Source organism: Microchirus variegatus, assembly GCF_963457635.1.
Source record: "Microchirus variegatus genome assembly, chromosome: 4".
Lineage (NCBI taxonomy): Eukaryota > Metazoa > Chordata > Actinopteri > Pleuronectiformes > Soleidae > Microchirus > Microchirus variegatus.
In genome coordinates, this window is record NC_139805.1 from 30,350,443 (window position 1) to 30,362,748 (window position 12,306).

Consider the following 12,306-nt stretch of genomic DNA (forward strand, 5'->3'; position numbering starts at 1 on the left):
TTTTGTAGTTCAGTCTTTGGGTTCGTGCAGGATTGGTTTCCTTAAACTACCTGGCAACCTCGAGTCTCTGCGGAAGAGAGGAGACGATGCTCTCCAATGCATTAAAGGCCCATTATCATTGTCCTTCCACTTGCAATATTCCAGTCGATTACACCAGGGCAAATATCGATATTAAAATTAACAAATTATGATGCTCTAAAGTACACGGTCCCTGCCCGTTTCACTCGCCAGGCATAGCCACTTCATGTCTCCTCGTGTCAGTTCTGCTTAAGTTAAAGAGGGAAACTTGAGTAGAAGTTACCTGGAAGAAGAGGGAGTTTTCATCAGGATAACAGTGGAGAAAACTATGTTAAGAGATGCTCCATCCACGTTCAATACATAGACTTTATGCACTTTGTTCTCTATGTTGTGAATAAACAGAGAAATCCTGCACTTTTAACTTTTCACAGACGTCACAGTTGTGATGTATCGCTGTATGATCGTATAATAAATTGATTATCATACAATCGTCGTATTGTGATATTATTGGTATCGTGGACCATGAATCTCTTATTGTATTGCGAGGTAGCCTGCGATTACCACCCCATCCATCACTACCCTCCATGCGTCTTTTGCACGTCTTCTTCTAGAGGGCAGTGTTGAGAGTCAAGACAGGCATCAACAAACATGGCGAGAAGTTATTTTATTGTGCTTTATTTGAAATGGACAGAAACGCAAGGTGTGACTGCTGAATGCAAGTCAACTCATTAATATCATATAGTTGGTTGTAAGTCTACATCATCTTGCAGAGACTCTTCAAAAAAAACATTTTTAAATGTCTGTGTAGACTCTTTTCCTTCGTTTTCCTGACTGATTGGACTATTGACTCTGTACTGGCCCCCACGATTTCCAGAGGTATTGCTCCATTTCATTCTGATTGTTCTTGCAATGACGTCTCCAAGTATAAATGTGCCTTTAATTTGAATTGCAGTCCCCGTTTTACACTCTAGTTGCATATCTAACATTGCTGCAGCCTAAATCCAGCCTAAATCAGCCTAAAGCCTAAGCCTAATCAATATGGTCAAAAAAAATATTAATCCGATGTACGACTTATCATTTTCCAATGAAAAAGTGCATCAAAATGTCAAAAAATCTCATCTGAAGAGAAAGATTTTAGGGCAGTTGAATTCCTGCAGCACGGCAAGATTTCATCACGCATTTTTAACTTCATCGTATATCAGCGTCTTTCACTGTCAAAGGTCGTTTTGCTATTTCGATTATTTTGTGATTCATTCTGCAGGCCTGGCCTGAACGATTTCCCGTGCCTGCGCGACACGGGAGTAAAACAAGTCGTCTGAGGTCATGTAAAAATGGAGAACCTCTCACAGGTCGACACAGGTGTTGGCAGAACAGGGACAGTCGCTGCTGTTGTGCTTGTTTTTTCACAGTCACACAGGAAAAATAGCTCAGCATTAAATAGGAAAATGAGAAGTGCATATGAGAGAGGAAAAGTAGCAGCAAAGTGAAGTTGATTGCCATTTCAGTCAGTCACTTCATACCTGTTAGTGTGAGCTGGACAAACACCAACATGCCTTTGACCTGAACATACAGAATGAGTGTGCGTGCCCACGTGTCACCAACACTAATGAGGAAACCAGACAGTTCCTCTCTACAATTACCCTGCACTCACGCGCGCACACAGACACACACAGACACAGACACACAGACACGCACGCACGCACATGCTTGTTGGTGACTTCATGGTATCAGTCATACAACTAGTACTGCTGCATGACATGACACACACACACACACTCAATGTAAAGGTCAGAGCTGTTGGATACACACTGTGGCTAATGAAACGTGAGATAAAGACAGTCACTCTTGAGAGGTGATCCTCTGAAGAATGAAACAGCCACAGGTCAGGAATGTTCCTGCATTCCTCTGTTGTGGAAGGTGAAGAGTGGAGTGTCTGTTGTTTGGGGCAGAGAGAGATGAAGACACACAGAGAGAGAGACAGAGACAGAGTGGGGGAGAAATGACAAAGAATCTTGAACCCTTCACACCTATGAGAGTGAGACCTCAAGAGACGAGAAGAGCAACATGCTGGAGCTGTAAAGTAGCTCTGCCAAAATGGGAATAGATCTGCAAGTTAATGGTGGTTAGGAAAGTTTATCCAACATGGACTTAGCCACATGAGCTATAACAAACCACTGTTTTTGAACAGTTTGGAAAATATTTCACAAGAAAAAAACCCAGCATTAACATGGATGCTGCTCAACCACTGTCAGAGCAAGAATTAAAAAAATATGAAAGGCTTCTCATTCATAAATGAGATTTTAATGAAGCATGTAAGAATATGTGACAAATCTCCTGCTTAGACTGCAGACTCCCATGTGTGTCAAGGAACTACAGTGGCCTTCACATACCAGAAAATAAGTTGTTCTGCTATGTCTACGTAGCAAGATTCTGTTTTGAAAATGCGAAACACACTGGTTGTCTGGCTGGTTTGTCCAACCAGAGGGATATAAGGGGATTATTCTACAGCTACAAAAAAACAAATATTTAATATAGAAGTGATTATAAACTTTTTATGGGTAGTATTTTCAATTTCTGACAATAAACCCAGTTGAAATATTACATGATGGACCATTAAGTGCCTCGAGTATAACCAACAGACGCATTTCACTGTAGTTTTGTAGATATACTGTATATATTCATATATATCTATGGAAATTGTGCTTTTTCAAATGTTCCTCACATGGTTTCTCAAGTACACCAACAAGCTGATGCTCCTAATTGTATGGACATAACAATAGATCTTTATTTGATAGAAAATATTGCATTCTCTCCAAACCTAAAGATGGATATTTCATTCCGCGCTGTAGAAAGATGGGTACACTTTATTAGATAGTGAATTGAAGGAACGTCCAATCCAATCATATTTGTTCACATATTTGTTGTTGTTTACTCACCTGCTCATTTTCTCTTTCCTTTTCTCTGGACGTAAACAGTTCAGCTATATGTTTGTCTTTGTAACTATTAATAAAATGAAAGGACAATGAAACTGCTGGGATAACCATGAGGACTGAGAACAATGTCTTTTTACGAACCTTGAACTCTTGGCACTAAGCACTTTTTTCCTCTAATGACATTGAACAGTGTTTCCCTAATTAAAAGATAATTTATAAAAAGAAGATGCTGCTCCAAACCATGTCCGTGTTTAACTGTCATTTAAAACCATTTCCATAAAATGTGCACAGAGAAGATCCCTGCAGGAGCTGAATGTTTTACCTTGCCCATGGCGTCCTCTCCTCTTTCAAACCTCATCTTCAGGTTGTTCAGTGGCACGCTGGCTTTTCCATAATAGGCACGGGGGCTGGTTGGAACTTGCTCTTCAGGCTTTTCAGGTATTTTGCCGTTTGTCACCTCATCCCTATCCATCCCTGTCACTTCTTCAGATTTGGACGCCTGCGGAGCGGCTGTGGACTGTCCTCCCTGAGTGGTCAGCAGGCCAGGGCTCTTCACTGGAGGGGCTTTCTCACTGATGGACGGAAGCCTGGTGAGGGCGGGGGGTCGACGGTGAGAGCCGATGTCACTTGCAGGTGGGCCAGAGGGAGGAGTCTTGCCTTCGCGGTTCTGAGCTTGCTCCCAGCGTTTCTTCAGAGCGCTCAGGTTGCCGGACCGCAGGGACGCTGTCGCACTCTCCTGTGAGTAAGGAAAGTAAAAGCATGAATGAACAAGAATTATACGACAAACACTGTATACCGTTAAAAAATATTTTCATTCTCAATACTCAATACTACTCAATACAATTTCTGAAAGTACTCCCATTTAGCAGTAAAGCTTAATTTGCTTAAAGGGACACTGTAGTATTTATGGGTTTATATGACCCAAAATCCACTTTTGTATACATATTATGTGCTCCTGCATTGTATAGTCGCTGTATAATAGTTTTTGTTTCATTTTCGTAGTGTTTCAAAAAGTCATGTAAAATAACATGGTGTTGCATTGCCACTGTTAGCAGCGAGACGCCATGTTTCTACGGGAGCCTGTATAGACAAACCCGAGAGAACAAATCGAGCGCCGAGACGAGGCTGAGAGTGGATCTTTTTAGGCATTTGGAATGAAGGACCACACTTATTTTACAGCGGATAAAGGAACACCAGTACCTGACCGTACGCCCGCACCACGGAGAAAGACGACGAGGAAGACATTTGACCGGCTGAGGATACCGTAGCGCTCAGGGAAGGGAGGGGGTGAGCAGAGGAGCAGTTTGTTGTTGTAAATTTCAGCCTCTCCTCTAGATGTCACTATAAACTACTTACTTCACCTTTAAAGCTGCAGTATGCAACATATGGTGATTTTTGTCACCGTTGATGTTATTATTCTACCTGTGTTTGGTTTTTGTGAGCAGAAATGTGACATTGTTTGTATTTTGCATTCTTCGTCGGAAAACAGACTCTGTCACACAATACTATCAGACCTGACCGAAGCAGCATTTGTGTGTATACAGCAACAGAGCAGGGGCAGAGACAATAGGTGTTTATCCCATCAATTTGCTAAACCAAGTTTTTTGAGCAGTGGAATACACTCCAACTGTTTACGTCCGACACTTCTTAGTTTGTTTTGTGTCAAACTTCTATTGCCTCTGTCTGTGACGTATAAACTGCGGCTGCTGCTGTCTTTTCTTTGGAGAACACAGCAACCACAAGAATCATGCTCCATCTAATTTGCATCATGATTTACATGTACAGCAGGTACAAAGCACACAGAACCACAGCACGCTCCAGCTCACCGTCCATCTCGCTGGTCGCTTTTGTGTGACAAAAAAGGCCAACAGGAAACTGATTCATAAGCACTAGCTTATAGAGAGAAACAGCGCCACCTATGGAGGAGGAGTCAGATGTAGACAGCCGATAAATCCCTTTTTCTCCTTCCTTAGCTCATTTACAACTTACTGACTGTTTGTTCCGTGTGTTTTCAGGGCGGAGCTTTGATGAAAAACAATTGCAAACTTTTACTAACTCCTGCTACACCCTATTTTACTAATACTAACTGCATTTACTGATGGCTATTCAGACATGGAGAGGATTTCAACTAATAACATTAAAAAGTGATTCATTAACAAAACTGATGGACTCAAGCTTTAAATCCTAATACCACGAACAATGGACTAAAGGAAGTGCCAGAGTCTGAATAAGTCTTCAGTGACAGATTTGGTGAACAGCTGCTCAAAGCCGGTCCAAGAAATGGATGCCTCGCTGGCACTGCTGATTTGCAACAACTGGATAAAGACGGAGATACCAGAGCTGAGCATTCAAAACTTCTCTTTTCCACCAAAAAGCACCACACCAGTCATGATGAAACGTGCTGAGCGGCAGAAAGCAACAGCAGAACAACGGGAGGGACAGTGATGCAGAGTGACCTGCAGGAACTTCCTTAAATCATAAAAGAGGAATGACATGTAACAAAAAGAGGATATGGACATCAGAGCAAATCTATGCAAACTAATTGACTAATAAATCTTTGTAAACACTTTCTGTTTGGGGTCAGGAAAAAAATGAAGATTATTACAACCACAATTCCTCAAAACAAGTTTTAAATTTAAGTTTGAGATGCGAGAACTAATACAGCCATTCCGTGACAAAACTAACTGAACAATGACATAACACACAAATAAATAACACAAGACAACATGACTGACAAAAAAAAAAAAGAAAGAAAGGCACAATTACGGTCTTTGTGGAGCAAGTCCAGGGTGGACAGAGAACTGGACAGTGATGAAGATTGTTCCTCGTTTCTTTTTTAACCAATGCAACAACCAAAAAATCCTGTGAGAATGCGATGGAGAGAAAAAAACAAAGTCAAATTAAAGTCAAAGGAAAGTGAGAGTCCTTTCTCCACAGGTTAGTGAGCCGAGAGACTGTGTGAAGGGTGGTAACGCTCTCCCAGACAGCAGCTACACAAACTCTACTCGTAAGAGTTTAGCTCAACCTCTTACACCAGGGAACTGAATGACAGAGAGAGAGACAAAGAGAGAGAGAACCCAGGAAACAGAGCAGGAAATGATACATTCAGGGAAAAGTTAACTCTTTGTTTGCTGTGGTGACTGTGACATTTTTACACACTTGCATCATCACACAATACTATTTAACACTGAAGCTGCAGAATGCTGCTCCGAACCAAGGATTAATTTTAAGAAAAATGGCCCTAAATAAGAAATATAAGACAAGAATTTAGGAAAAATACTGAGGGAATTAAAGAAAAAAACTTTTATGAGTTTTATTTCTTCTTTACATTATGTTAAAATACACTTATAGAGGGGCTGTGTTACTATAGAGTTGTAAAGTTTCAAAGTTATTGCTAAAAATTATAACTTTTATTGCAGCTAGGACACATTTTTCATCACTAAACACTGACACAGACAAGCTGCCATGTGTCATGTGATTCAAATTCAATTGTACTGTGACTTTGCTTTAGGGCTACAACCTTCATTCAGTTGGATCTATATCGATGACTATATTAATCGTCAACTATTTTGATCATCAATTATTCAGTTTTAGAGGGTTATTTTATAATTAAAACAAGCTTTCTGATCTGATGTGAAAATCTCTGGGTTTCATTACTCTGTTTGACAAATAAATCACAGAAACTGACAAACAAAATCTTGTTTGAGGACAAAATCAAGACAGCAGAGAACATCATGTCGATATTTTTCAACACTTTCTGACATTTTATGGATCTACTAACAGATTAATGGAGAAGATAATCAACAGATTAATCAATTATCAAAATAATTGTTTGTCGCAGCTTTAAATCCTGAGTAAAATGAAAAAGATGTTGGATAAATAAAAGATTAAAAAAGATGTATTGTGAATTAAACTATTACTTATTATTATTTAATAGTATGATTCATTCAAGTCTAAAGATTAGAGAAAAATAATGTCCATCAAAAGCTACTGGAGCCTCATGCAAAGTCCAAATATCTTCCAAGTAATTGGTTTGAATTAGGTTTTGAGAAATATTTGTTAATTTAACAATATTTTGTAATTTATCTGCTGAATTAATCAAATTAACTCAACTATAAATTACAAAGGAATTACACTTAAACAGGACTTTAACAGACATTGGTCTTGAGGGCATATTTTAACTTGTCCTGTCCATTAAATACAGAGCATTCATGTTTGTCGTTGTCATCAGCTAGAGCAGGGGTGTCAAACTCAAATACAGAGTGGGCCAAAATTTAAAACTGAACAAAGCCGCGGGCCAAGGTTGAACAAATTAACCTTTTAATAGGGACCCAAACACGTTTTGCATTGAATATTGAACAAGCAAGGCTTATATAACTTTATAGTGACATGCAAAATCGAGTTTCAAATAATAATAATAATAATTAAAAAATATCAATGGCATATCAAATAAAATTTAAATAAAATTTGAATGCACCTTAAAAACAGGATAAGCGGTAGATAATGGATGGATAAAAATGTAATGCCTCTTTTCTATTTGCAGCCTTCTGAGGTAAATATCAAAATAAACTTTTTCCACAGGCTAATGATAAATTTGAAAATAAAATAACAATAATGAATGAATCAAACATTCAAGCCTTGAAGTAGCAAGAGAAAGTGCATGAATAAAACGTTAATTATTGCTCAGTTTGCTACACTGATTTGCTTTAACACTGAATATGGAACAAGCAACGCTTATATAACTTAATAGTGCAAAATCAACTTTCAAAAAACAAACGAAAAAACATCAATGGCATATTAGATAAAATTTAAATAAAAAATTGAATGCCTCTTTTCTATTTCCAGCCTTCTGAGGTAAATATCAACATTAACTTTTTCCACAAGCTAATAAATTTGAAAATAAAATAACAATGAATAAATCAACCATTCAGGCCTTTTTACTGCTCAGTTTGCGACACACTGATCTCATCTGATGTGCCCAAGCCAGATACCTGGCATCTTTTCTTGGATGCTAGTTCATTAATGTCGGGGTTCAGGCTTTGAGCTGAGGCAACCTTCATTATCGAACGAAGGTGTTCATCAGTCAGACGTATCCTGTGAGATGTTTTCGTCATCTTCATTGAGGAGAAAAGTTGCTCACATAGGTAAGTGCTGCCGAACATGGAGAGCAATTGAGCAGCTTGGGTGCGGAGCTGAGGCAGCGGCGGTGCCCCTGTATAATACCGGCGGGCCAGCTCTAATGTTAATTTGATATTGCCTCAAGGGCCAAATGAAATTACACAGAGGGCCAAATTTGGCCCGTGTGCCAGAGTTTGACACCCATGAGCTAGAGCATTACACACAGGCGCGCACACGCACCCATGGACATAAAGCATTCCCTGACCCCTTACCCTAAAGTTAACCATCCCCATCACTGCCTGACCTCAACCCTTACCCATACCATAATTCCAACCCTAAAAAAAGTCTTAACCCTGAAAAAGTCCTTATGATGGGAGACAGAAACCATTAGAGTGAGGACATTTGACAGGTCCTCACATACTAAGTTTGTTGGATCTCTCTCACACACACACACACACACACACACACACACACACACACACACACACACACACACACACACACACACACACACACACACACACACACACACACACACACACACACACACACACACACACACACACACACACACACACACACACACACACACACACACACACACACACACACACACACACACACACACACACACACACACACACACACACACACACACACACACACACACACACACACACACACACACACACACACACACACACACACACACACACACACACACACACACACACACACACATTACTTCATGTTATTATCTGATAACTAATGTCTGTTTATCAGTCTTTCACACGGACAAAGCTGCTAATGTGCAGTGGGAAGCACAGAGAGCATCGTGAGGGGATTACACTCAAGTGGGATTATGGGTTTGATAGTCTGCCCACTGCAACAAGTGGCCAATGAGAGGGTCAGCCTGGTCCAGACAGTGTGTGTGTTAGCATGGTGAGTGTGTGTGTGTGTGTGTGTCTCAACATGGATCAATTAGTTCAGCACGACCGGCAACGACTGAGCAAATGAAGCAGGACGTACAACACATACTTACACTTTGCTTAATCACCTGTTTTCAGGGAGCGACTCGTGGTGTATCTCGAATTCACGTTTCACATTTAGAAACCTCACGGCTGTACTTAAGCGTTTCATAATCATAGAGTTAGGGATGTCTCTAAACTTAAGAGACTGGGAAATTAAATGTTTTTTTTAGAAGCACAACAGAAATACTTACTCCCTTTTTCTTCTCTGCACTGGAAACCTCAGCAGCTTTTTGGTACCTGAAACACAGGGAAACAACACTGACCTCTAGTGACACAACATTTTTTACTGAACAGAAATTAGTGAGACGAACAAGGACATACATTCTAGATTGAATTGTATGTTTTAGCTTGTTTCAATATGTTATTTTTACTGCTAGCAGCGGTAAAGCAAGCAGATTCAACAATAGTCTGAACTTAGACCAAAGACTATACCTCACTGTCATCCTAAACAGTATTTACAACATTTTACACTAAAAACATTGGTGTAACTGAAAGTATCAGTAGCATGGACCATAATAATCAGAATTAAATGCTTAATGTAAACACAGCAATCTAAATACTGTGATCCAGTATGTTCCAGTACATAAATGTGATGTATTTCTGCTTATGATGGATAGAAACGCATTGTGAGGTGAAACACAAACTGGTCTGAAGCTGACTTTTTTTCTTTTTAGAGACTTCAAAAGAACCAGTAAATTACATGTGCTTGGATTTATGTAATTCTGTGTTTCCATCGTGGTACAATTCAGTTTGGTACAGCACGGTGCGGTTTGGAATGGAAAAGTCCTGGCTCAGGCGTGTGCTTCCACTGAGTAGGCAGGGTGTGGGCTGTGCCCAATGGCCACGTCAGTGAGATAAGTAGCGCAGTGTCGTACCGGTGTGGCGACAGTGAGCGTGACACAGCAAGGACAGGTTTGTGGCTGTTTGACTAGACTTCAGGCATTTGCCTCAATTTCCATGCGATATTTACACCAATTTTTCTGTCACCCAATCAGCTGACTGTTGTGGGTGGAGTCGTACCATTTTACTCTGGTACCCCAAAAGAATGGAATGGTTGGGGCTGGTTATTTTGTTACTATTCCCAATGTAAATGCAAAACAAATTTGTGGCCTTCTGTACCAAACCAAACTGTTCCACTCTGTGGCTTAAATGTCTTCCTCCCCTCTCTGTTTTTTTGAAGACAGCAGCAGTGGGAACTGTTGAGTCTGTAGCTTCATTATGGAGAACAGAAAAAACTTTTGTTTTCAAACAATTTTGTTTGAGGAACATAATGCAGGTCAGAGCAGGAAGAACAGAAAGAAAAGTCACAGACACAAGGGAGGAGGGAAATGAAGACAAGGAAAGGAGAAATATCTGAGGACATGCAGGGACAAAGGCGTTTGTTTACAACAGAGGAGGAAGTGAATCTTCTTCTACTACTGCTACAGATGTATGTCAGAATGGTTTATTCGGATTAAACGCTTGATGCATACACATATCATCATCATCATCAAATGATTTCCTTGTAAACAGGAAAGTAATTTCTAATCGGACTGAATTGATTTGCAAAGAGGTCGTCTAACACGACAGAATTATCTAGCGTTCATTTCTTGTGTAGCAACTAACTGAACATTTCTGAAAAGCAGGTGTTGCTCACTTGGAAAAGCGCTCAGCGATGGCGGTCTTTTTGCCTCGGCCGCTGACCAACGACAGCTCCTTGGCAGTGATACGCAGAGACTGCGTCGCAAAGGACCGACGGCTGAATGGACCGCTTTCCATCTCTGCAGCTACCTGAGCACCTGAAACACAGACACACCCACAATCAGCCCTGGTATGTATACAGGTGTGTATGTAGAACTGTGGTGAAAGAGAGCCAGTTTTTTAAGATGATACACCACTGTGACCCAACAAGACCAAATGTCTCTGACTCTTTCTTTAACCAGCTAATATATATTTTAACAGGTAAACCAAGAAATGATTTTGATAAATCCATCACAGCATGATTGTATTTATATGAAAACATATACAAGCTAAATACTACATGAATGAGACCAAATAAATTCATTTAAGTGAAGTTAACTGGGCTGTTTACAAAGATACTGATAAAGATATACATTTGCTAATGTGAAAGCTGGGCCTGCTTGCATGAAAAGTAATTCTTCTAATTTTTATTGTTATTATTGCTATTATTACTGTATCCCAGTCCAATGCAGACGAGGAGAGCACAGCATTCATATAGGGTGCAGACTAGAGTTCAGTCTATTTCTGTGTTTTGTCTGTATTTGCGTGAAACAGAAAATTCCACCTGACACTCTGTTCTTTAACAACATAGAAGTCGATTCATTCTGATGCTAGCTTTCTGTATAGATCAGAGTTTGGTAAAGTTTAGCCTTTTTTTTAATGAGCCGAGCATTAATTTCTTGTGTGAATCGTGGAGTATTATTATGGCAGAAACTCCCTTTTGGTGTGCTTTTCTTTCTCTGCAACTTGTCTTTCAAATGGAAGGTCAAGGGTTTGATTCCCAGCTCTGCTAGTCTACATGCCACTGTGTCCTTGGGCAAAACACTGAACCCCACGTTGCTCCTGACGGCTGTGCTGGCAGCGAGTGAATGGGTATGAACGATATCTGATGCGCTGCATGTAGTTGCATAAATACATGATGTAACATTATTTATACACTGCCTGAAAACATGCTCTCTCAAATATTATCAGACCTGAATGAGGGAGCACTTGTGTGTATACACCTGCAGCACAGAGGCCAGTGTGGGGATAAGACGTGCTCATCTTATTAAACTTCTAAAACGTTTCATGGACGCTTCTTTGTGAATTTCAGTCATATTCCAACATGTATGCATCATCTGGCTTTACTCGAACATAGGGCTGGGCGATATATCGATATTTACGATATATCCATATATTTTTTAAATGCGATATGGAATTAGACCCTATCGCGTATATCGATATAGTTCAAATTAGCGCTGTGATCCTTGCTTCAGACAAGCTGCTGACCGGAGCTCTCTGCACTGCTCCTCCCGCCCCTCTTTCATGCACAGAGAGGGGAGGGGCAGGTACAGACACTCCGCTTCACATGGAGAAAGCAGCAACGTCTGCGGAGCGTGCGGAGGAGAGCGTCTGGGTTAGTTAAAGTAAAAGCAGTGGCTCAATCATTTCTAGATGGTTTGGATACAAATCATCAGACGAGCAACAAAACCAGACTATATGTAGGG

General features: G+C 40.3%; 1 protein-coding gene across 1 annotated transcript in view; it reads right to left on the bottom strand.

The window, feature by feature from the left end:
• LOC310926196 (LIM domain and actin-binding protein 1-like) overlaps positions 1 to 10,858 on the bottom strand; it is a gene marked incomplete at its 5' end in the record, with an annotated part of 15,271 nt that extends 4,413 nt beyond the window's left edge. The window contains 3 exon segments of the mRNA XM_083888295.1: positions 3,274 to 3,687; positions 9,292 to 9,337; positions 10,737 to 10,858. Of these exon segments, the coding sequence (XP_083744421.1) occupies positions 3,274 to 3,687; positions 9,292 to 9,337; positions 10,737 to 10,858 (582 nt within the window).
• Positions 10,859 to 12,306: the final 1,448 nt, after the last annotated feature.